At 41.2% G+C, this 26,399-nt stretch overlaps 2 protein-coding genes across 2 annotated transcripts; one reads left to right on the top strand and one right to left on the bottom strand.

The window, feature by feature from the left end:
- Window positions 1-311: 311 nt before the first annotated feature.
- Window positions 312-19,329, bottom strand: golga2 (golgin A2; the record flags this gene model as incomplete). Its single annotated transcript, XM_080510555.1, is given in 28 exon segments — window positions 312-3,738; window positions 3,897-4,089; window positions 4,535-4,641; window positions 4,735-4,896; window positions 5,052-5,352; window positions 5,483-5,574; window positions 6,019-6,118; window positions 6,288-6,512; window positions 6,719-6,832; window positions 7,107-7,325; window positions 7,489-7,631; window positions 8,186-8,273; window positions 9,013-9,120; window positions 9,419-9,508; window positions 9,700-9,841; window positions 9,965-10,023; window positions 10,183-10,289; window positions 10,388-10,481; window positions 11,211-11,273; window positions 11,405-11,443; window positions 11,990-12,070; window positions 12,883-12,942; window positions 13,492-13,555; window positions 14,070-14,119; window positions 15,546-15,614; window positions 17,825-17,965; window positions 19,241-19,317; window positions 19,320-19,329. Coding segments are annotated over 28 exon segments (3,267 nt in total). The 3' UTR covers window positions 312-3,469.
- Window positions 19,330-22,661: 3,332 nt separating this feature from the next.
- hspa5 (heat shock protein 5) lies at window positions 22,662-26,286 on the top strand. The gene is made up of 9 exons (XM_080509957.1): window positions 22,662-22,795; window positions 23,304-23,456; window positions 23,557-23,788; window positions 23,897-24,034; window positions 24,124-24,236; window positions 24,337-24,727; window positions 24,844-25,081; window positions 25,165-25,332; window positions 25,451-26,286. The coding sequence occupies exons 2-9, from the start codon at window positions 23,341-23,343 to the stop codon at window positions 26,017-26,019; spliced, it is 1,965 nt and encodes a 654-aa protein (XP_080366083.1). The 5' UTR covers window positions 22,662-22,795; window positions 23,304-23,340; the 3' UTR covers window positions 26,020-26,286.
- The last annotated feature ends 113 nt before the right edge of the window (window positions 26,287-26,399 follow it).

Raw genomic sequence — 26,399 nt, 5'->3', positions numbered from 1 at the left:
TATTACTCAAGAAAAAAAAAAAAATATAATCAGAAAGCTTCTGTCAGAAGCAGCACTCCAACAAATCATTTCTCTCAATGATCCTTCATTTCCAACTTTTTCACTTCGAGGTTTAGATTCAAACTGATTTGTTGAGATACTAACTTAATTCCAAATAAATAGAATATCTTCTCATTTTTAGTCAACATTTGTAATAAATCACAGCCAGTCAGTAACCGCCAGACACCGCGACTCCATACGACAGACATACAACCCACACCACCAGTAAACGTGGCAGAGCGGGTCCCCCCCCCACCCACACACCAGGCATAATGAATATACAATATGTTACACAGGTACAGTATATACACACCACCTCTTTTACAGTAGAGACAATAATTGCTTTCTCGTTCCCATTTGTATCACGTGTAACATATTTAACAGTGAATCACAAAGCAGGGGAAATCTCTTCATCCACTTTGTTATTATTTGTTATCTTACAAGCCCCAAAATCAAAACTAAGAGGGTTTTTAATTGGTGTTTACATCTTGGGCTGACCACTACCAAAAAAACAAAAAAAACAAAAACCCGAATAAATCTATACTACATCCAAAAGAAAACCCAAATTTCAGCCCAAGGAAGAAGCGAGGAAGTAAAAAGTGAGGATGATGGTGTAATTGTACTAAAAGAAAAGCACTTGATACTACCAAAGTGGTGTAATTCAAGAAAGATGCTTTAAACAACACCAAGACATATGGAAATTATGTTTAGAGTGTAATAATCCTTTTTTTTGTATCTGTAAAATACAAAACTCTGCACAAATGCTTTCCGGCCTGTTACTCTTGGGGACAAACGAAGCCAACTGTGTAGTATTTAAGTTAATCTGAAACATTTTCACGACCATAAGGTTGCCGGTACCTACTTATTGTTTTCCTTAAATAATGGTGCATTAAACATCTTGCTCACTTTGTAATTTGCACGGAAACTAAAGATTTTGGTCTCGATTTGATTTAAATCAAGAGGAAAATGAAGCTAAAATGGGTTTTGTCTTGGTTGTGAAAACTAAATCGCCACACTGAAAAATCCCCATTACTCTTACTTAGATTTCCGTTTGAGATCTACTGTAAAGCCAGATGCTGGCGCCGGACATGAATTCCCCGTCATCACGTGTCGAATGACCATCAGTGACTCAAACAAGCGTTACAGAATATGACCAATGTGGCTCAAGTTTCTAAAAAGCTGACGTTTTATAACCTGATTGGTCCCTCACCTTTGGAAAGAAATTACTGGACTCTCATAGTAATTTCACGTTCGGCTTATATTTACACTGCAACTGTATTCCAGGAGCAACAACTATGGATAAATTCACCTGAATCCTCAGCAGGAATAGAAAGCTTCATTGGATCCCCATTTTTATTTACTTATTTTTTTGGTCTCCTCAAGAAGCGAAGAGGCTCTGTACGGTGGAAGCGTCTCTGTCCAACCAGCCGGAGAGGACAGAGCAAGAACAAGAAGCTTTGTACATGTTTAGTGCAATACTACTTATATAATATGATAAAATTCTACAAAAACAAAGAAAACAAATCATATAACTAATGTAATTTTGGCTAAATAAGAACATTGTGATTCCACACACACACTCACACAGTCCAGTTGTTAAAGATGTGCAGTAGTTTATCTCTGATATGCAGGACTACAAGTAAACGTAACAGAAACCAGGAGGCTCATGGTGTTAATCTGCACAGAAACTAACGATCTGCTCAAACTTGTTAAATTTGACCGGCTCACAACAAACCCTGGTGTGATTGCAGTTAGTGCAGTTTGTTTAAGTACGACCGCCACCGTCTTAAAAGATGCATCCACCAGACTAAGAGCCCCTCCGAAGGAGCAAGTCTCTTCATCTCTAAATGACTTTTGGTTGTAGTTGATTGATGCATGACCGCCGCGCGGACTAAACACCCTTCAAAAAGACTAAACACACCGTGAGAAAGGCATCGGGAAACGGCAGATATTGTTTGCTTTTGTATATTAAAAGAAAAATGCTGCATCTCCTGGACTCTAAATGCCATTCTGGTTTCTTAAAAAAAATTAATAAAAAAAAAATCACAAAGCACATTTAACCCCATGTGTGTTCTCAGCATCTATCAATCATTTTGTTTTGAACCAGGAAATTGCACTCCTTAAACACTTCACAAAAACCACAAAAGTTCAGTGGAAGAAGCTCTGCAGAAGAAAAAGTAAGTTATGCAACATGGATGTGAACTGAGTCCGAGAAACAAATTAGCCAAATGCCCCGAAGCACCAGAGAACCAATAATCTGAGAAAGACGACTTATGAGTACAGACACTGAGACGAAAGTGACCTCTCCCAGAACGGTATACCTTACTCATGGAGAAGATAAAGTAGAACACTATGAAGAAAGAAAATGAGAAATAGTCATTCCCAGCAAAGCAACTCCATCTCATTCATCATCAAGACGAGGTGGAGAATCTGCCCAAATACAATCTGTAACCTGAACTGATTCATTGTGTTCTACTATTTGGAGTCTTTGAATTACATTTAAGCCCTAAATTATTCTGATCAACCACTTGTTCAGAACAGTGACGATCTTACTCAGTCCCACAAAAAACAAAACAAAAAAAAAAACACTTTACAATTTCATCTACAAACAAGGGAGAAGAAGAAAAAAAAAAAAAAAAGACAACGAAGAAAAGGAACGGTACCTATCAGCAACATCTGCTTCCATCTTACTGATCTCGGTTGTGCAACTAAAACTTCAAACCAGAGCAGCAGCTGCTGTCCCAAAGTCGATATGTGCACTCGTGTCTTTTACCAACTTAACCTTGCCTTCATTATTCTCCCTGCATTTTAAATTAAACCACCCAATCTCCCATCCTCCCGCTGGAACCTTCTCTTCACATTAAAACAAAGACAAATACTTGGGTTATTACATTCAGGTGCTCTTAATGCGATGCTCCATTTTGGCATGTGCACAGTGAAACAAAACGGAGATTTGCAATTGAATGAAGTTGCACACGAACAAGCCGCTCGTCTATTTTTAAACAGCTCCGTGAAGTACTATATCAGTTGAAGGGAAGGAAAATGAAGCTCCCTTTATTGCACATATGTTTGAGAAGGGAATTTTAAAATTGCAGGAAGGAGGATAATCAAATCTCGTTTAGGAATCCTGATCATCTCCTCTCGGGGAAGAGCATCACAGATAAACAAGAAAAAAAAAAAACCCCAAACAAACACAAATCCTCTTTCAGTTCAAGCACAAGAAAGTGCTGGCAAACAGAAAAAAAACGGGGCATTTTAATGCGGCTGGCTGAAGATATGACCGGTCGTGTGCAGGGGCTAATCTTTTTTCCGTGTTTGTGAATATGATCAAATAAGCTACAAGTAAACTGAGAGGAGGGACTCGACATTCCCCGGACTTCACCACTTGTCCAATATCTCAACACACTCACGCGCATACACCTCTCACGCCTCACACCACCAGGATCTTGACTTCATCCTGCTCGTCGGGTCGATAAAAGAAGGGGATGCAGGGGTTCTCCCCGAGGAAGGGGGGTGGCCGCGGAGCCCCCTGCGGGTTCTGGATCTCGTGGAGCAGCTGCATGATCTGCTGAGCTGTGGCGTCTTCTTTGGGTGCCAGCGGTTTGGAATCAGTCTGAATGGCCCCGGTTAGATGCGCCTGGGAAGAGGCGGACTCCGGGTCCGCGGTCGGCTCTGATAGAGGGATGACCTCCATGGCTTCTGCGCCAAAGAGATAATCATTATAAAAACACACCGTTTAAACAGTAAAGTAAAAAAAACTTGTACATGCTGGTTTTATTCCAGTTTATTTGAATGCAACTTTTGGTCTCAACTGTTTGCGGTGATCTCTGTTGTAGAACATCTATGGTTGTGCGTACCTGCTCCGTCGACTGCAACCAGCTCTGGGTGTGTGTGCGCTCGGTGGTCCGTGTGAATGTGTTCCTCCCCGACGGGAAGCAGGTCTGGGTTTGCGGTGCCCACGCCAGCTACGGCTCCGGTGTAACGGTTGTACCAGTCGTTCCTCTCTGCCACCAGCCTCATGACGAGATCCTGCAGCTCCGCCAGCTTTGCCTGATTGACAGCGGAAACGGGTGACGGGATGCATGCAGAGACTATGCCAGGTCAAGTCTTCGTACAGTGAGAGCGACAGACTTCCTTCTCTGAAATAGCATCTTTCAGTTGTTTTCAAGAAGCATGTGCCTGTAGTCTTGATAACTCGCTGTACAGTGATCGTCTCTATCCTCAAGGCTCCAACTCTATCTCGCCATTTCATTTCAGCAAATGTCAATGTTATCATGGCCATTTAAATTATTTTTCAACGGAAATCTATTCCAATTCGATAGAGCAAGACTAATGAACATGGCGACAAAAGAAATGAAAGCAGAGCTATTCAACAGTTGGTATGTCAATGTGAAACTTTATTATATCAATGATAGAAAAGCTCAAAAAAGGTTTCGTGTGGAAAAAGGCTGAAAGTTATCCCCCGCTTCAAATTCAGCAAAGTGTTCAACAATACCTTCATCTCCTCCTTATCCTGGGCCAGCATGCTGATGTATTGCTCTTTTTCGTGGTGCTTCTGTTTCATGATGGCCCGCTGGCTCTGGTACAGAGCTATATACTCCCCTGCAAAATCAAAGGATGAGAGACGAAAATGTTCACCAAGTATTTAAATATGAAATAGAACAAAATGGACAGTTCAATATTTCCCAGTCTCACCAATAGTGTCAGTCTCTCCAGACAGCTGGATGCAGCGGTGCTCCAGCTCCTCCACCCTCTCTTTCAGGTCGGCTTTCTCCTGCATGAGGCTGGTGAAACGCTGCTGAAGCTTCTCCATCGCAGCCTGAAGAGCCTGATGGACTTCTGCCGGCACGCCTCCATCTGGTCCACAGACCGCAACAATTAAGAGTTGATACAAACTCCTGTTACTATTTGTAAGGTGAAAGTTTTACAGGCTGTAAACAGCTTCCCAGAGTGATGTTAAACAATGAAAAAAAACTTGAAAGTTGTCACACAAACATTGTGTTTTTCCTAACCTGAATGCTCGTGACTGTGATCACAGTGATTATGCTGGTCATGGCTGTGACCGTGACCATGACCATGATCGTGACCATGATCGTGATCATGGTCGTGACCATGATCGTGACCATGATCGTGACCATGATCAAGTTCATGTTCATGGTCAGCCCTGTAGCTGTGTTGTTGCTGCTCAACACTGAGAGCCATAGCAGCCTGGTGCCGGGCTGCCATGTGAAGCCTGTGCTCCTCCTCCAGCTGCCGTCGGGCCTCGTCCCGCTCTGCTTCCAACTGTGACAGCGCTCCACGGATAAATTCCTCCTGTGTGGGCAGGGCAGTGAAGAGCAACAGTGAAAGATGGTTACAAAAAAAACCAAACCAAAGTGTTTTGTGGCGTTCGGTGATGCGCATGAAAACTGAGACTAAATCATTCCCCCTTGGCTCGTCTTACCATCTCTTTTTGGCTGTCAAAGTCATCTGGGATCACTATAGAAGTCGACTTCTGTGGACTCTCTTGCAGAGACTGGCTTTCCACTCCATCTCCTACATGACATAAATGACATTTTTAAAGTCCTCAATGAATAACACGGCATTTAAAGTGATTATTTTCACATTTATGGTGTGGCTGCAGCAATCACTGCCTCTGCCGAGCGCTCAAACGAATATCTTATATTCAAAGGTTATAAAACAAGCTGCTCTTACATTACTTTGCCTTTGGGTGGCACAGATTTGAGACTGCTGATGCTGCAGCTCTGCTTTTAGAGCTTGTGAGGCAGTTTACATCAATGATACTATGTCATTGTTTGCTGAGAGCGACTCCTCTTTTCACTTTCTGAGCCTTTGATTTATTTTAAAGCAAAATGTAGGAAAACCACAAAGTCGGTTGAACTTTTTTTGATCAAAACAACAATGTGCCACACAAACAGGTAGAGAAGGTTTCAAAATTGACTGAATAGACAAAAGGGGTAAATGATAAGAGAAAGATACCCTGGTCTCTGGAAGATGTCATGAGAGCTGAGCTGTTGAGCAGCTCCTTCACTTCAGCCTTGAGGTTCTCGTTGTCTCTGACCAGATGATCCAAGTACTCCTGGAAAAGGACAAGTTAAATGAATGAATAGACGAAAAAAATAGCTCATGCATGTTTAAAAGTCTGTAAGAGACCAAACAAAGAAGTGATAGTGAGTTTTGGCAACATGACTTTTCGATATCAGGGACTATACGTTTCCTGGATGAAGTTTTAACTTAATAATACAGACCTGGGCTTGTTTGAGCTGATTGTGACTGATCTCCAGCTGCACTCGGCCGTGGCTTTCGTCATGCTGCAGCCGGTCCATGAGCTGGGTCTGCTGCAGATACTGTTGATGGAGCTGTTCCCTCTCTGAAGCCAGGGCCTGGTAGCCAGCACAATACTGCTGCAAGTGGGCCACAACCTGATCTCTCTGCTCTACCAGACTCTGAGACTCCGTAGACTTCAGCTCCAGCTGGAGGAGACAAAAAGCAAAGCCAAAAAGATGCTGACAATAGTCGACTGCAGTCAATTTAATTTCTCCTTTGGATGTTCTTGTCAACCTTGGTATCAAAATAATGAGCCGTGCTTCACTTCGTTGCAAAATGGACGGTGAAAACAACATCGATCCTGCAGACTTGCAGCTGTGTTTGTGTCAAAAAGTGACGTATGAGATGTTACCTCTTCTTTTCTGTTGTGCAGCTCCTCTTGCAATTCGCCCATTCTGCGAGCCAGCTCTTTTTTCACATGCTGCTCTGACTGGATGGCGGTGGTTAGCTCCATGTTCTCATTAGTCTGTCAGGTGCAAAGAATGAAAGGAATTTTGGCTTAAACTTAAAGCCTTTGGCAGTAAGACTAAGGTCATGAACGGATTTTTTGATTTATAATAAAGCTATTGCACTAAAAACATTAAAATTAGTCAATGACAAAATGAAAAGCTGATCATGCAGTATTCTGCTGCCTATCATCTTAGAAACAGGCTGAGACAGAAAATAATAGAACAATAACAGAAGTAGAAGTACATGTATCACGCGACGACAGATGGACAGCATGATGTATTTAACCTCACCAGTTTGACGAAGCCGTTCTGCAGCTCAGCCAGCTGGTCCTTCAGCGTGCGGTTCTGGGTGAGAGCGCGGCTAATAGTGGCCTTGTCCGACTGCACGTCCTCCAGCATGCGCCGGCGGTCTTCCTCCTCCTGGACCTGGCTCTCAACCTGCCGCTCCAGGTCCCCGAGACGCGTCTCCTGCTCGGCACATAGGCGGCTCAGCTGCTCGTTATCTCTCAGCTGGGGGGAAATACGTTAGAGGATGAGTTTAAAAAACAAAACAAACAAAAAACAAAAACAAACACGTCACATCAGAATTACTGTTGAGTACTGATCTTGCATATAAATGACAAATTCTCCCATAAACCAAAAGATTTGGGGGAACCAAAAAAGAAATGCGTACTTGTGCCTGGTACTGTGCAGTGAGAGCTTCCTTCTCCCGCTGCAGGCTGTGGAGGGCTTCTTGTAGAGCCACCTCACTCTCTGAGGGTCCTGAAGGCTGAGGTTCTGCATCATCCTGAGCTTCCCTCTCCTGGGCCAGCAATGCTATGAGAAAGTAAGGATAGTGATCCTGTTAAACATACCAGACTGCAGTAGCCGTGCCATCTGCACATTGTATTTTAATATTCAGCTCAAACCATCACATATTGATGATAAATAATTATTACCAATAATAAAAAAAAAAAAACACTGACAGGAAATTTAATTTTGTTTTCAAATACTGATGTAGGGAATGAAAGACTGAGGAAAATGACTCTTTTAAAGCTTAAGAGTGGTCGGAGCAGCCGATGGCGCAGATTGTCAGCCTCGCTTCCATCAGTCTGCCCCAGGGCAGCTGTGGCTACAAATGTAGTTTACCACCATCGAGGATGGAGGGAATGAATAATGCAATGTGAAGCGTCTTTGAGTGTCTTGAAAAGTGCTATATAAAACCTATGCATTATTATCATTATTATTAAGGCAGATGACGATTTTCACTGCGGTAAACAAGCATAAAACAAATACACTGTTTCCAAACCAAAGCAATTGTTCACAATAAACACAGATGAAACTTACTGAGGATGAGGAATAAACATGGCAGAGTTGTAATGGCCTCTCACCTGCAGCATTTTTTAGTTCTAAAATGGTGGCTTCCAGTTCTTCAACTCTGTTTATGTTTCTGTCCCTCTCCTCTGCAACCAACGATACCTTTGTAGACACAAAAATCGCCATTAATCAATCACTCTGTAAGAAGTGTGTAAAAAAAATTACAAAATAATGAAAATACAGTGAAATATAATCTGTGCATATTTTTTCTGCTGTGGCAACATGAAGCAATAAACAGCAACTCTGGTGTTCAGCAGCTTCTCTTTTTATTTGGAAACATTTACAACTGCTTTATGGAGGCTTTCTTTTGTCTCACGTCTTTGGGAGCTTTCTTCCTGATTTGAGCTTCCCAACACAAAGCAAGAGGAGCACTGTGCCAGGAAATGCTGCACTTGAGATTGGCTTTTGTTTGCACTGTGGGAGAGTCTGCAGGTTTCTTTGGCTTCATTCTCCGAACTGTTTTAAGTGGCTTCTGACTTTAAATCTTTTGTACATGTATGAATTATTGGCCAATATGAACATTGATGTGGGTGGCACTGTACAGGAGTGACTGTAACCTCCTTTTAGGTCTTCTGGGTTGAACTTACAGGTTCTCAGTGATTTTGCATTTACATGTTCTTCCTGAGCCTGGATACATATTATTCCCAGATTAACAAAGACAAGCTTGTTTTGTTATTGTTGAATAAAATTTGATTTGGATAATCGTTATGTGGCGCACCGTCTCAGATGAACCCTGACTTTTTTCTAATGTGAGCCTTCTGAAGCCCCAAAATGGCTAAAGCGGTGACATATAGATGCATGGATGGGCCGACCATAAGTTCTCATTCCGTTGCTGACATACCTGTGTTAGCAGCTGTTCGGTTTTGTCTTTCCAAACACGACCTTCCTCCTGGATCTGCTCTGCGTAACGATCTCTCTCTGTCTTCAGCTGGTCAATGGACTCCATCAGCTACAACAACACAAAACCGAATTGTGATTAAAAAAAAGTGAATTTATAGCATTTAGAAGCTATTTGATTGTAGCCTTGGGAGTCAAGTGTGCATTTTTGTGTCGTAAATCTCAAAATGTCAAAAATGTAAGTGACTGGAATTAGGAGAATAGATAGATGGCATATCGAGGTTCATGGGTATTGATGTAATGATAAAAATAAATACAGCAAGAGTCATGGTTATCCCTGTGAGAAACAATGTCCTGCTTTACAGCACACAGATCATGAGGATAAGAGGAAGAGACAGGCTTGTCTTTACCTGGTGATTGTGTACCTCCAGCTGCTGCTTCTCTTCCAACAGTAACTGCACCTGCTGGCTGGCACTGCTGGGATCTGACTGACTGGAGTACTGGAGGAAAATCACAAAAAGCATAAAGTTGAAGCAAAAGGCAGCAGAAACATGAGGAAGATCAGGCTGTTGGAAAATAGACAGTGGTTTGTCTATACAGACGTGGTGTTGAGTTGGTCCACCACTCCCAGTTATTGCAACAGTTTAAATGTGTCCGAGTTGTGAAATTGCTTATTTGCGGATTAACCCACCTGCTGCAACATGAGGTCAGCAAACTCGAGCCTCTTGCGGAGGTCTTCCACCTCCAGCCTCATTCCACCATTATCCTGGGTGCTCAGCTTAAACTGCTCCGAAAGCTCAGACTTCTGCTGCCTCACCTCCTCGTTTAAATTACTGTCAACACAAAAATGCATATTTAAATCGATCCAACCAGAATAGAAAGTGCTGCTGATTTCAAGGTAAGAAAATCATCCCCTCTAAAATGGAAGGAAATGCCTTGTGTGTGAATAAACTTACTTTACTCTAAACACCTCCAGCCTCAGACTGTCTCGCTCCTTTTCAAGTTCTTTATTGTGCTGAGATAAAAAAAAAGAAAAAAAGAAACCATTTATTGGACAATGCAAAGACACTCAAAGATCAATTTTAATCAAATAAGTTCATCTTAAAGTGCATCTACATCACCAATTTAACTCTGGATTCTGAATTTGTGGGGAGATCACAGCAATGGTAGCTACCTTGTCAAATTGTTTCTGCTGTGTTGAGACAGAAGACAGAGTTCTTTCCAGCTCAGACACTCTCTGCTTTGTTGCGTGCAGACGGTTGTTGAGCTCGTCTGCATCAGCTACACACAAGCACAGAAAGAGGGAGAGGCACACAGTGTGAAGTACCTACTGTCGGGGTGAGATGTTGCCAAGCTCATTAAATAACAAAGACACACACCGGTCTTCTGCCGTGCCGCCTGTTGCGTGTACTGTAGTGCGGTCTGTAGCTCTGATTTCTCCGATACCAGTATGCCAATCGTCTGGATATGAACCTGGGATAAGGACAGAACACAATTAGTTATAACACTATCTAATATAATGAGCATTGATCCACAGCATGTAACTCTAAACAACCTTTGGGAAGGGGAGGTGGTGTTTTTGGATTGCAATTACATTCAATTTATTTCTAGGTAACATTTTACATTTTAAAGTCAAACATTAAACTGCAGAAAAACGTTTTTATTATATAGATTATTACTTTGTTATTACTTACATTTAACAAAGCTTCTTGACAAAAACATTGCACAATTTGAAAATCTGTTTACTTGTTACATTTTCTTTGGTGCCACATTTGTAAGCAACATCCAATGCAAATTTGCCAAATGTTCTCAACCAGTGCTTAACAGTTTGTCTTTATTGTCTCATGAATTTGATATGTGGAGTCTGAAGAAGGAAAAAGTAAATCTAATATATTCAACACTATTTGTACCAAGTAAGCGAACGTGGTTTTCTTCATCTGTATTGTTCACCTGAGGATATAAACACCTCCAAATAAAGAAAAAGCTGTTTGAAAAGATTTAGAAGACATTTAATGGGCACACCACAAATACTCCCTTCTGCTCCACCCACAATTTAATTCTCAAAATGTTGCACAAATTAAAATGAAAATAATCAGGCTTTATGAAATCTACTGCCAAGAGGCATTGTTACAACTAATATATTGCACCAAAAAACAACTTCCATCAGACATGTCCTCTGTATGGGTTTGGAGAAACATTTACCTGCAATTGCTCACGCATAGCCCCCTGCTCTTTTGAAAATCTCTGCTCAAATTCTTTCCGCTCCTGGAGGAAGTTAAGAAAGAGGGTTGAAAGAATGAAAATAAAAGATAAAAGAAGGTTAAAAAAAACAAACAACAACTTTAGGAAGGTATATATGAGATTGAAGTGAAAAGGGAAAAGAAAAAAAAGCTAACCTTTTGGAGCTGGTCGGTGAGCTCCTGAGATTGCTGTGCCTGGTAGACCAATAGAGTAAGAATTAATGTTTACTAAAAAGCAATTTTTCATCATCCATAAGTTTAGCTTAGTGACACCATTTTCTTTAACTGAGCAAAACCGTGGAGCAAAAGACATCACCTCCATTGCAGACGGGGCATTGATGGTGCAAACCATAAGAGAACCAGTTCTGTTACATTCAACTTTAGCGGCTGTTTGAAGCCTTGTGTTTATTGCAGTTAGTTTGCTAAACAGGCTTGAAAAGCCATCAACACTACAATTAGGCAATACCTCAAAGGAAATATTAGCCTTTGTCACAATGCACACCCCCACAGGGCTCCTTACTCTGAAGTGATGCTTTGTAAAAATGTATTTTAGTCACACTCAGTAAAGTGTGAACAAAAACTAAGAAAAACCGCACATGCTTATTCCAGGTGATGATTAGTCAAGATGACATGCATACATGCACTGATGCAATCTTTTTTCATGGGGTGAGAAAAAAGGGTTTCTCCAGTCACACAAAGACATACACATACACACAAATGTGCAGACACGCAGCTTCTTACCAGCTGGTCTAGCTTGGTATTGAGCTGAGAGTTTGTTAGGTTGCTGGATTCCAGGGCGGCTGCCAGCTCCTGGTTCCGACTCTATCACGTGCACACATGCGTCCAGGAAAAAGGGAGGGGCAAAATAAAGGAGAGGGGAATAAAGTGCAGTGGCCAAAAAAAAAATCAAAAAAAGGAAGACATGGGAGGAGATAAATTCAAATGTAAATCATTATCATGGAAGAAAACAATAACACAGTTACAAATGGCCCAAAATGTGGTTTCAATGAGAGGTGAAGGAGGAAAATATGTGATGGCTGCTAAACCCAGCTGGGAAGTAGAGGAGCCTTCAGGATCATTTGGTGTCGTTTGCAAGATGTTCACAAGATCCACATGAACTTGTTCATCATATCTGTGACCCAGTGCTAAAAGACTCCAAGTACTATTTATAAAACCTAATTAAAAATCCTCCTGCAATGTGGATTACACACACACACACACACACACACACACACACACACACACACACAGAAAGTGCTAAGATACATTTCTGGGCAACATTTGCTGCAGGATTTTGATAAATCTCCACAGAAATTGCTATAGTAAAGAACAAAGTCTACTGGCATATGTTCATTATCAGAAAACTCTGTTTCCTATTTGCAGGCATGTCATTTCTACTTCCAGTATTATCTAATTATTAGAAATTAAACTTGTGCACATATTCACTTGGTGGTCAAAATTGACGCAGCTGATACTGAGAACCTCCCATATCCTATACTAGTAGTAATGAAAAATATGACACTGTAAGCAACAGGTAATTAAGACACTATTGATATGATATACATGTTTCCAAACTCACATTTAATATGTCAAGACATGAGAAACATCAGAAAAATGTTAGCCGTCCGTCTTACCTCCAGTTCTCTGTCACTGACAGAAGGTGCACTATCTCCATTCACGTACGCAGCAGATGACTGCAATGACACAATGAGACCAACATTATTGAGACGCCGACACAGGAAAGCAGTTTTTTGATGCAGATGTCTTGGGGCGACCAACGTTTTGACAGTAAATTTCCCAGAGTGCAACAACAACGACTGTCCTTTAGAAGTTTGATTTTTTTTTTTTTTTTTTGCTGACACAAAATAAAAAAGAAGTAACCATATTTGAGGCAGAGCACGTGGGAAGGGGCAAATCCCTACAGCTGATAAGAGCTTCAGAAAAACTTGATAAACAAAATGAATTTGCATAATCAGCAAAGACAGAGAAGATTTATCAAGCTGGTCCGCTGTACCGGCTGAAGCTGTGCCACGGTGCCCGAGGACACTGGAAACAACTTAAACTGCTTCCAGTGCATTCCTGCCAAAAATAGATGTGATACACCCTCATTGAGAGTCCACATCAGTTGGCATTACTCATTGTTAAAAGCCTAACAGTGTATGGCACAAAAATAGAGTGTGTGTGTGTGTGTGTGTGTTTGTGGGAGAGATAGAAAGATGACAGTGGCGGCTGCAGCTCTGTACCTCGGAGACCAAGCCATTTAGTTGTTGTGAGAGCTGTCGCAGGCTCTCTGTGGAAGAAAGCGGTCTGCAACACAAGACAGACACAAATACTCAATCAGAGCTTCTAAATATTTTACATTACAAGCACTTTGAATACATACTGGAGCAAAAGTAGTAGTACTCATTATGCTGGATTACAAGTGAATACAGGTCTATTTATATTAATTCGGTGCACTCGTACAATCTGATCTGATTCAGTACAACAGATCTGCTACTAATTTCACATTTACAAAGGCATTGATATTCAGTCAATATTGAGGTTTATGTCTCGCTTATATTATCCCTTTTAAGACTGCAGTTTGACATGTTTCTAATACTCTGTGAAGTTGTCATGCATGTTAATATGTTGCCTGGAAAGTGACATGAAAAATGTATGACTGGGGCTGTTCTACTCGATCACATTGCACTGTGCAAAGCAATAAAGTGGCTGAGAAGTAAATCAGCGACACAGAAGCTCCCAAGCTGAACACTGAAGTCACATGATGAACCTAAAATCTATGAGATGGCACCAGTGGAAAAAGTGAGGAGTCGTAACGTACCGGTTCTCATCCATAGAACTATCATTGCCATTTGTGTCGGGGTAGTCCTGCTGAAAAGACGAAAAGAATAAAAGTGGACGAAAGGAGTTAGCCAAATGAATCAAGAAGAGAGAGAAACTAAGTTCATCAGATAAAATCTTTTTTTCTTTAGATTTGTTGCTTTTAATGACACAATTCCAATTCTAAGAGGCATCAATTACACCAAGGTCCATTATGATGCAATGAGGCAATGGCCTGGCAGGGTGAAGAACGACAGCTGCAAGATACGCTCTGTGGTGTTCGTGCTTGAGAAAGAAACCAGAGGGAGACACACACCTGCAGGCCAGTGCTGTGACCAACAGACTCGAGGTTAGTAGCAGTGTTAGCGCTAGCGGGGTTAGACACAGGTGAGTCGCGACCAGGCTCGCTGTTCAACTCCTCCAGCTGCTGGGAAGCCGACGATCCCACAGCCTCCACTTCACGGAAGGTCTGACGTGACACACACAGACACACACACAGTCACCATTCAGGAAAAACACAAGTTCTGCAGAAAGAGCTGCAAATTTCCTGTGCGTGCAGGAATGAGTATAATTTGATGACTTCTGACTTAGAATAAGGTGAGATGGCTGTTAAGGTTATGATAATAAGTGTGTAGAATTAATTGCTAAATCTACTGTCTGGACAGACATGGGTAATAATAAAAAAAAGAAAACCAAAGACATTTTGGGATATTAATTTTGTATAAAAATAGAAAAACTCTTAAAAAAATAACAAACAAACAAAAAAACCTAATGTAACCTTTGTTGTGACGATGAAGAAATGCTTTGGTGCCACTGCCTAAAATGTTTTGCCTCACTTCTCTCCATTGTGCAAACATCTGCTGAGTAAAACACGAAAAGGACTGCATTTATTTGTCTTAAATATGAACGACAGTTTTGATAACGGACAAATAAAAGTTTGCTGTAACTTGAAGTTTGCATCCTGATTTACAATAATCTGTGAAAGCAACACAACACAACACAACATGCAGAACAGCATAAAACAAAGGTAAATATGACAAACACGAAGCCATAGAAAAAATATTTTTTGATAAATAACATCTCGTACACACATTGTTGTTTGGTAAAATGCCCCTATTGATGGACTCATGCATGGAAGTTCTAGAGACTGCAAAATGTCAACAATCCTGTTTGAGAAAAACAAGACAAATCACTCAACCAGATCAGTAACTCTTATGTGAATTCAGAGGAAATGAAAAGAAGCAAACTCCACATTTCTAAACCATTAATGCGGTCTTGTTTGAAAAAGCACATTCATAAGGTCTTGCCAAGTTTCCTGGTCTATGTGACAAAACATATAAGTGCAACTGATGAAGAATGAGGAAGCAGGACACAGTATTAAACATCACCAGAAGATCTGCTATTTACAGCTGAGCAGTGCGGGGTGAGACAAAGCAGGGAGGAATGAACTGAAGAAAGGGAGACAGAACAGGCTCACCTGACAGTTGCCATAAGAAGGGAGGGCTACTCCATTGCTTTGACTAAGTGCTTTCAGAATACTGTCAAACTACAGGAAAAGGAAACAAAGACAGAAAAGACAGATGTGAAAGGGGAGAACGCAAATCCAACAATGACAAGAGAGGCAAACAAAGAAGCAGATAGAAGCGGTCACTACAGGAAGGAAAGGGTGCAAACATGAAGGGTGTCCAAGAGGTCAGTAGAAATTAGTCGAATCAAAATATCCTAATCTGAAAAAAGTTTTTTTTTTTATTATTATGTAATGAGAGGTGCAACATGTGCTTACATAATTATAAAATAAAAATATTACTGTAGTGCAGCATCATCATCACCGAATACAATCAATGCTGCAAAAGGAGAGCGACTGAAACAAGAGAGGACAGAGATAAAGTGCACAAGTCGGAAATTTAGAGACCAGGGAGCATGCATGTGCGACAGGCCTCTGAATTCAATCCATCGTCTGTGTGGTAAATACTGGAATCAAATCAACATAACTCCCAGGTTAACAGCAAACTGAGCGGCACACTGGAATCCATGTTAACAGTGAGAAGCAGGTGACAACAGTCACATGATTGAACTCAGCCATGAGTCAAATGCCAATGAGACCCACATTCGATGATCTTATCCCGTCGAGAAGTGGTGTGCATGTCCTCAAGTGTTAAAGGGCTTTAAACAAATCACTCAATAAGTGGCCGTACTGAAGAAGAAGAATTAAAGGTGATGAGAGGTGGTAGAGAAGCAAAATATGGGTATTACAGAACTCACTGCGAGAGAGGGTGTCACAGGTTGACACAATATTTCCACAAAACTACTACATTGGATATGATGTCTATCTGACAAGTCTATTTATCAGTTTTGATATCACGAGTCACTGATTCAAGTTTGGCTCGACCAGAACAAACTCTAATACAACAACGCTGTCCGCGTCGGGAATCGTGAATGCAACCATTCAAATTGTCTCACCGAACAAACAGATACAAACTTCACTAGAAGGTGCATTCACATTTGTTAGATTTGGTTCAATCTAAGTAAACCTTGCTGCAACTGCTCCATTAGTGCGATCCATTGGTGAACCCGAACCCAAATCCACAATGACGACAAGCAGACAATCGAATGATCTGAGTTCACTTCTGGACTACCTTTGGGTGCAGATATATTGACCTTTACATGCTGTATGGACTGGAGAGGAAATAATCCCACATGCATTGCATTCATTCATGTACGGAATATACGTCACAACAGGTGATATGCATGACTTTTATTGACATGTTTGGGGCACCTGGCAAAACTGCCAAATTAAGCACAAAGCATACAGAAACAAAGTTCCAAGAAATTACACTTGCATTCACAAAGTCATATGAATATTATAGAAGATGCCAGACGACATCGTTAGCTAAAGATGAATTCATGTGATCGCTCAAAAATGCATCTCCAGACTGCTTCAAAAGCATGGGCCTCTGTCTTTAAAGCCTCTGACGTCTAATGTAACAGCAGCAGAACAAAGCAAGCAGGTATTTATAGAGAAAGAAGAAAAGTTACAGCTCGCCAAACTGAAAGCCCGCTATAATATATGTTCAGGTACTATAGGCATAAAAGACTATTCAACATTTTGTTGATAAAGCTGAAACCCAACTGAGACTACTGAATACAATTCAGAAACACTCATCAAATTCGCAATATAATAAAAGTTCTTGCAACCACTACAAAAACGTTTACATACTCATATCATCTTTGCTGTACTAAACATGACGGAGTTATGGTTATACAGTACATTTAACTACCTATACGTGTTGGAAAAGCTTTGCAGAATGGAAACAAATATAATTTCTTCATCCAACTACAACAAATTGTCAAAGGCCACTGCTGCTGTTGGCATTGTGGCTGTATTTGTGTTGTACAGCAAGCAAGGAAGCATTTGTCAACTTAATAAAAACCGGCTACTCTACAGGCAATATAATGTGTGAGCAATACAAATATGCTTAAGGCAAAACTATTATTCATAATCAAATGGATCCGTTTCACCAGGTATGTCGTATTTTCAAAGCACTATGTAATTGTATCATGATAAAGTGAGACACTTTGCTTCTTAGTAGCAGCCAGTTTCAATCTAAATCTTTCTCGTTCATTATCATATGGCCTTGTGCCCCCTTGAGCAAAAATAAAAAATAAAAATAAAGTAAGGCCTCAAATTGATTGTGGGGTAAAATAGCAGGATTGTACTTAAAAGAAAAATAGGGGAAAAGTTAGTGACGAACTTACATTATCTGGAGAGTTTCTGTCTGATGGGGGCGTATCCAGTTGGTTCGGTCCTTTCACCTTCCTCTTCTTCTTGGCCCCCGCTCCACCTCCTCCTCCCTTTTCTACACTAACAGGGGAGCTCTTCTGCTGAAACTCCTTCAGCTGAGCAGCACATGAGGAAATATAACAGATATATGAGCAAAGGTGTAAACCAGAAACAAGAGACAACAGGAACGTAAGGCAGTCTATTTCATAGTACAAATGTCTTTCGGTTCTCTTTACGCATTCAGCAAGTCTCCAGGACTGCTTGGGCTAACAAAACAACTAAAAACACTGTGTCTGAAACAGTGTGAAAGTAGCTTGAGATGGAGCAGTCATGCACTACTAATTTATCCAGTTTCCCGGTTAGATTTGACATCATGGGTGTTCACAGCTGCTTGATTAACCTGCTTGTTCAGCAGATTACTCTACCGAACCCAGCAAATTGAAGCTCATGCCTTGTGTTTACTTTAGATCGTCTCTGCATGCTCTATGACTGAGAAATGCCAGAGCACGTTTGGGCAGGGGGCCCATGACAGCTGTCCATGGGAGACCTTGGGGAATTGTGGGCACAAACCCATGGAGCCACCATTTCTAACGTGGAGCGACAGAATCACTATTATCGCCAAGACCTCTCATTTAAGAACATCATATGAGAGCAAGAAACGCTGACAGGTCACATCCTGAAGCTAACCTCTCTCATCCTTCCTGACTAGCTGAACAACACAGCACACACTGCAGAACAGAGCAAGGGGGGTGTCAGCTGTCAAAACAGCCCCCATCTCCATATCCAGCTAGCCATCGTAGCCTGCGAGCGGCTTTTTTTTTTAAATTTCAAAACCATTGTCTTTTAGTGGTTTTTTTGGGGTGTCTAAAACACTCAAGACAGGACGAAAAGCTGACCTGCTGCTCTACATAGTCTCCATATGCACGCGTAGCCAACTATTCATTAGCCCACCCGCTAACGTTAACTTGCATCAGTGAGCACATTAGGCGGTGCTAATAAATGCATTAAACGTTTTAAAAAAAAGAAAAGACAAGTGAAGCCAACGGGCAGTGAGTTCGTGAAGTAAATCGCGGACTAACTAAATAACGCTGGATGCTATAAATGTCTTTTCCGACTAAAAATAGTCAACATAATCTGGGAAAGTTAATGCTATCAGTGGAGGCCCACAAGAAGCCCCGGGATCTCCTGCGCTAAGAAGCCTCAGACAGGAACAAGACAGGCGGGACGAGCGACAGCGCAGAGGTCGGACGACGTGTAATGACAACACCCAAGCTCCGTAAAGACATTCATAACACAGGCGCTAAAATACACCGCGAACACACACTCCCAGTCAAGAAACACTCCTGGTTGTTCTCGGGATGACGAGTCAGGTCAGTTGAAAAATACTTTACCTTTTTCTTAGCTGCAGCGAGTTTTATTTGCCTACTCTGGTCGGCCATCCTGCTGCTGCTGCTCTGGTCAACCGACCGCACCACGTCATCAGCCCAGTGCCAGTAGAGACCTCGGCCGAGAGAGGGCGCTACAACCATTTATTTATTTATATGTATATGTATATATGTGCGTATATTTATATTTACTCAAAGTATTTTTCATACATTTTTTATTTCAATATCACCTGACCACAGCTAAATATTTTAGTAAAAAAAATGTTTTACAGCCATGTACTGTCTTTGTTTGTTTTGCAACAAGCAAATATGAAATCTATATATGTAATGAGTGTTTTTGACAAGTTTCTGTCACAATTTAAACATCAAGGTTATGCACCAGAATGAAGTATACAATGGGGTTTCATTTACAGTTTTAGTAAATGTAATATTGATTATCTTTTACATAAAATATATAAAAGAGGTACTTGCATGCAATACTTAAAATCTGCCAGGGCCATATACCCTGTGAGTAAGTTAATGTAAGATGAGCTGAAAAACTTCCTTATATGACATATTTAATGGGTTTTGGACATGACATGATGACCTTTGACTTGTTTCAGATTACAATATGTTAATTCTTCAAATTTGACTGACCTCTTGGGCATGTTTTCTCCCTATCGCACACTCATTCACAGTTCATAGGAATGAGACAGGCCTGATTTCGAATAGCCAAAACCTGACGCTGGAGCAGGAAAACCTCAAACTGAATGAAAAAGCTCCTCAGTTTACACCAACTACAACCTGCTTCATCATCACTTACTTTGCATTTTTCAAAACTTTTAATATTATGTGATGTTTAATGTTGATAATTTTCGAGAATATTTCTCAATTTATTATAAACAAATACATTCTAGTTTTTTCCTCTGTAAAGAGTGCTTAACCTTTCTAAAACTAATTACAACCCAATTTTCACGTTTGAATTTTAAATGCATTTTAAAGAATATCAATATATTTGACTGGTTATACAACCCAAAGTAAATGTAACAAATCCAGATGCAAAGAAATAAGTAAAATACAAAGAAAAGACCGTTTGGATAGTTTTCCACTGATTTTGAAAAATAAAAAAAAGAAACCCAACAGCAAACGTCAAAAGCCTTCAGTCCCCTCAATCAATTGTTCCTCTTTTTTGTTTTCTCCTCTAGGTCTGACTATTACAAATAAAGGCAACGATTTATGTTAAATGTTTTATTTTCTCTCTCTTTCACTTGTCTTTTCTTGTCTTCTCTCACTCCATACTATCTCTCCTGATTGTTTTCTGTACTCTTTTTGTTGTTCTTTGTCCACTCTTTTCCATTCACCCCCTCTTATTCCCATTCCTCACCTGTCAGATTTACCATTCACTTCCTTTGTATTTTCAGCTATTTTAATGTGAGCTTCATTTAAACAAATCGGAATCAACCAACATTCAAAAGCAAGTAAAATGTATCTAATTTGTTCAGAAATAAAGTGTATTCAGTTGATGGCTGTATTCTTTTTCAACATCTGTTTATAAACTGCTGATTTCTTTTTTGTTGTTGTTTTTGAGTGTTTACATTTTTCACAAGTTTATTAACATAATGATACTACGTATGTGGTGACAAAAATCAAAATGACCTCTTAGAATCAACATTTTCTTTCAGAATTCAAATATTTTGAGACATAGGGAAAACAGAAACAAAACTTTCACATGAACACACTTTAAGAAAATCTCAAGACCGGTTCAACAAGAAAGGTTGGATGACACAAACAAAAATACTTCTACCAGAATGCCTTTTTCCTTCATGGAAATCTTTATTTTTTCTGTATGTTAAATCAGTGTCATACACCAGTCAATGAAATGTTTTGTTGATATACCATATACCTCAGACGAAAAATACTTTAACGAATCATACAAAGACCTTCAAAAACACATCTCTGTCTGACACTTTCTTTACTGTTTAAAAATGTTGGCTTATATGCTTAGTTGTTTATAGAAACAACCATATTTCATTAATGAAAGTGTTCCCCTTCATTCTTGAATGTTAAATATGTGGCTGTGTTAAGTTGTTTTGCTTTTATATTTGGAATTAGTTAGCTGGGAGCAGCAGCAGCAACCAGCAACCTGTTGGATGAAGGAAATTACCAATTTACTGTCTCTTTAGAACAAAGTTAAACTAGGTTTAAAGAAAACACATTTTGCATTTACTACATTGCAGCTAATACTGAATAACATTTGAATAATGTGTAAGTTTTATCTTGATTTTTTTAGATGAAGTCAAAATGGAATAAGACACCTTGCCAGAAGTGCATCAATACAGTGATTTCTAATAAATTCTTGATGCAACCCAAGAAAATAATCAAACTAACATGGAAAGCTTTGGAAAACAGAATGAGATCGCAATATATTCCTGTGGTTTCACCAGACACTGACATAATGACAGGGCCTGGAGTTACAATAGAAGTGTTTTGTTGAAAAAAAACAACCCCAACCCATCATAGATGGATAAACGTCATGAATGAAACCATTTTTTTTTTCAATTTACAGCCACTAATATGTAGTATTATATTTTTTAGCTTATATCACATCTATGACTTTAAATTGGATTATTTAGGTTAAATTTGGAACTGGCCTCCCAGTTACCTAACATTGACCTAATTAGTTTTTTTTTTCTGATTGTCCTTACAGAATGTATTACACACATTGCATTACAAATTCTATTGGGTATATGAATACACCCTGCTTATATTGGCCTGTGATAAGCAAATAATCTCTCTCTCTCTCTATATATATATATATATACTCATCTATCTGTGAATACATGGCTGATTATTGAAATGAATACAGTAAGCTGGACATGCATGCTATAACTATTGTGATTGTCACAATATATACAAGTAGCATTATTTGATTTACACTGAATGATGAAATGAAAACACAATCCTGTTTGTCTGATGTAACTTTTTTGTCAAAGATGTAAAAGATATGCATTCAGTATCATGTACACAGTTTGACAACTAATTAGTCATCGCAGTTGAGTCATCGTTAATTCGTATCATACTAACACAGCATCCCCAAACCCCCTCCTTCATAAAACAGCACCACAAAGTCATTTGAATATATAGAGAGTCAGGAATTTAAAAAAAGGCAACACAAACTTGGAAAATTTAAGGTATGTCGAAATGCGCCCATCCCGGCTGTTAGACTGGCGTGTCGCTGCACCAACAGCTATCATGCGCCCGTTTGACAGACAGCCAATCAGCGCCCGCGCAGTGGACACGAGCGATGACGTTGCGTCGTACTGTCGTGTGCAAATCAGCTTCAGCCAGCGTGCTGGATGCCACCAATCGACGCGTTCCAACGAGCACCCGATAAGCCAATCGCTGGCCTCCACGACGGGGAAGAAGCGACGGCTTATAAATGACGAGAGCTCAATTCATTCAACATCACTTGTGAAAGAAGAAAATTCAGAGCAGACAAAAGAAGTACAGGTAGAGACACGTAGTGAAAACCAGTTAAGACACTGGCAAGGCCCCTAATTCACCGACAAGACTGCATTCAAGGTACGTGGAAAGATTTTTATTAATGATATAATGGAGTAGCGCTTGGTGTGGTGTTACACAACGATACGTCATTTTTATCATGCTGAAGCTCATGCTTTACGGCCATTACGTCTCGAAACGACATTAATGGATTAATTTGGTTTCAACTATTCCATATATTTCGCAATGGTTTCACGTGTACACAAAGTAAATATATGATTTGCGATTGGTTTTCATTGTGACATTTCGCATACTCGTGTCAACGCTGCATGCTAAACCGTTTTAGCTTGATACCGGCGGATAGCAAAAACGCTCTCACCCATTTTGTGAAATCTAGTAGAATGATCACGCTTGATTCCCCCGAAGCTATTACGTTTTCTAAAATGTCTTTTTCGAGAACTTCCTTGGTCGAGACCACGCTTTCTTCTGTCATGAGCCTTAGCAGTTAGCTCCTCCAGCCTCCGAGGGAGAGCCCATGTCGTAATCTGCAGCGCCACGTTGGTTTTAATTCGTACCGTTTCCTCCGCAGGATTTTTCTCTCAAGGTTTGAGGACAAACAAGCAAACATGAAGCTGTTGTGGGTTGTAATGCTGGTCGCCGGCACCGCGTTTGCCGATGACGACGACAAGAGGGACAGCGTGGGGACTGTGGTTGGAATTGATCTGGGCACCACTTACTCATGGTAAGGCGAGAAATTAATTAATCGCTTATTCATTTTGTGAAGACAGTTGTATTGCTAATTTTTGATTTGTGTAAATGACATTTGATCTACTTCCCCCTAGTGTTGGAGTGTTCAAGAATGGCCGTGTGGAGATCATCGCCAACGACCAGGGTAACCGCATCACCCCCTCCTATGTGGCCTTCACCAGTGAAGGGGAGCGTCTGATTGGTGATGCTGCAAAGAATCAGCTGACTTCTAACCCCGAGAACACAGTTTTTGATGCCAAGCGACTGATTGGGCGCACTTGGGGTGATTCCTCTGTGCAGCAAGACCTCAAATATCTGCCCTTCAAGGTGAGCCTTAAGAACTATATCTGACAGCTGGGGTTGGAGTGGCTTATGGGTGATATTTGAAGGGGGGGAAAAAAAGTGACGTTGCTAATGATGACATATTTGTTTCAGGTTACCGAGAAGAAAAGCAAGCCCCATATCCAGATTGACATTGGTGGTGGTCAAATGAAGACATTTGCTCCTGAGGAGATCTCTGCCATGGTGCTGGTTAAGATGAAGGAGACTGCTGAGGCTTACCTTGGAAAGAAGGTAAATAAACTAATATCATGCTTTACATGGTATCGGTTCGAAATGATTGATGTCCAAGTTGATCTTATTTTTCTCATGTATCCCCTCAGGTCACACATGCTGTTGTCACTGTCCCTGCCTACTTCAATGACGCTCAGCGCCAGGCTACAAAGGATGCTGGAACCATTGCTGGACTGAATGTGATGCGTATCATCAATGAGCCGTAAGTGTCCCAACAAGATTAATTGGGGGGGGGGGGGGATTATAGTAATATTCTGTTTCCTTCTGTGATAATAATACTCATATTTTTGTCTTTTTTGTAGAACTGCTGCTGCTATTGCTTATGGCCTGGACAAGAGGGATGGCGAGAAAAACATCCTTGTGTTCGATCTCGGTGGCGGCACCTTCGACGTTTCCCTCCTGACCATTGACAACGGCGTGTTTGAAGTGGTGGCCACAAACGGTGACACTCATCTGGGAGGTGAAGACTTCGATCAGCGTGTCATGGAACACTTCATCAAGCTGTACAAGAAGAAGACTGGCAAAGACGTGCGCAAAGACCACCGTGCTGTGCAGAAGCTGCGTCGTGAGGTTGAGAAGGCAAAGAGAGCCCTGTCTGCCCAGCACCAGGCCCGCATTGAGATCGAGTCCTTCTTTGAGGGAGAAGACTTCTCCGAAACACTGACCCGTGCCAAGTTTGAAGAACTGAACATGGTAAGTTCTCTTTTTCTTTTTTGTTGTAAATATTACACATTCACAACTTTTTTTTCTTGAACATCATACATGACAACAACTTGACCTTTGTTTTTAAAAAAAAAAATCTTTTTCAGGACCTGTTCCGCTCCACCATGAAGCCTGTCCAGAAAGTGCTGGAAGATGCTGACCTGAAGAAGCCTGACATTGATGAGATTGTCCTCGTTGGCGGCTCAACCCGTATCCCCAAAATCCAGCAGCTGGTGAAGGAGTTCTTCAACGGCAAAGAGCCCTCCAGAGGAATCAACCCTGATGAGGCCGTGGCATATGGAGCTGCTGTTCAGGCTGGAGTGCTTTCTGGAGAGGAGGACACTGGTAAGTTGCCACATCTACATTGTTGCACTGAATTGTGCTCAAAAACTTTGCATTGTATACTAAATGTCTCCTCTCCATTCCAGGTGATGTGGTTCTTCTGGATGTGTGCCCACTGACTCTTGGTATTGAGACCGTTGGAGGAGTGATGACTAAGCTTATTCCCAGGAACACTGTGGTGCCCACCAAGAAGTCCCAGATCTTTTCTACAGCTTCCGACAACCAGCCAACTGTCACCATTAAAGTATATGAAGGTGAGAGTTAAAACTGAAATGATTGCACAACAAAAATATGAAGTATACTTTTCTTGGTATTTGTATGTAGTAGATTGGTATCTTGCACAAACCTAATTGTTGACTCTTGTCTCTTTAGGCGAGCGTCCTCTGACAAAGGACAACCACCTGCTGGGCACCTTCGACCTGACCGGCATCCCTCCCGCTCCCCGTGGTGTTCCTCAGATCGAGGTCACCTTTGAGATCGACGTAAATGGCATTCTGCGCGTCACCGCCGAGGACAAGGGCACCGGCAACAAGAACAAGATCACAATCACAAATGACCAGAACCGCCTGACACCTGAGGATATTGAGCGCATGGTGAACGACGCCGAGCGCTTTGCTGATGAAGACAAGAAGCTGAAGGAGAGAATCGATTCCCGCAACGAGCTGGAGAGCTACGCCTACTCCCTGAAAAACCAAATCGGCGACAAGGAGAAGCTCGGCGGCAAGCTGTCGGATGACGACAAGGAAACCATCGAGAAGGCGGTGGAGGAGAAAATTGAGTGGATGGAGTCCCACCAAGAAGCAGAGTTGGAAGACTTCCAGGCGAAGAAGAAGGAGCTTGAAGAGGTGGTTCAGCCGATCATCAGCAAGCTCTACGGCAGTGCAGGTGGGCCTCCACCCGAGGGTGAGGGCGAAGGCGAGCCAGAGAAGGACGAGTTGTAGGCAAGGTTGAAGTCATGTGTCACCACTTGCCTCTCTGGTAGTGGCAACAATCAGTTGGACTGATGGGACTCAAATAGTGAGAGGGACGTTGGAGAAGGAGTGATGACAACAAGCAACCATACTGATTCCTCAGAGAGACCTTAAAGTGACTTTCAGTGTGCAAGAGGTGTTTTTCTTCGCTGAAAGGCGGAGGTTTTCGTCAGCCCGGATACGAGGCTTTTGCTGCTGTTCTCAGGCAGTCATGATGGGGGAGTTCTGTAAAGTGGAGGGGGGATGTACATGGGGTGGGTGGGCTGGTATTTGTGGGAACATAAATTGGGGTGTCTGTGGGTTTAAGGGCTCTTTATGTTCACAGGCAGTACTAAAAGTTATTTATTAAA

Source organism: Blennius ocellaris, assembly GCF_963422515.1.
Source record: "Blennius ocellaris genome assembly, chromosome: 15".
Classification (NCBI taxonomy): Eukaryota; Metazoa; Chordata; class Actinopteri; order Blenniiformes; family Blenniidae; genus Blennius; species Blennius ocellaris.
Note: the sequence above shows the minus strand (reverse complement) of the source record. Positions and strands in the feature narration are given on the sequence as shown.

Bases quoted from the DNA above. Each gene is read 5' to 3' on its own strand.
- hspa5 (XM_080509957.1), top strand. From the start codon at position 23,341: ATGAAGCTGTTGTGGGTTGTAATGCTGGTCGCCGGCACCGCGTTTGCC. The intron at 24,035-24,123 runs GTAAATAAACTA...GTATCCCCTCAG, and splicing joins AGGCTTACCTTGGAAAGAAG to GTCACACATGCTGTTGTCAC. The intron at 25,333-25,450 runs GTGAGAGTTAAA...TTGTCTCTTTAG, and splicing joins CACCATTAAAGTATATGAAG to GCGAGCGTCCTCTGACAAAG.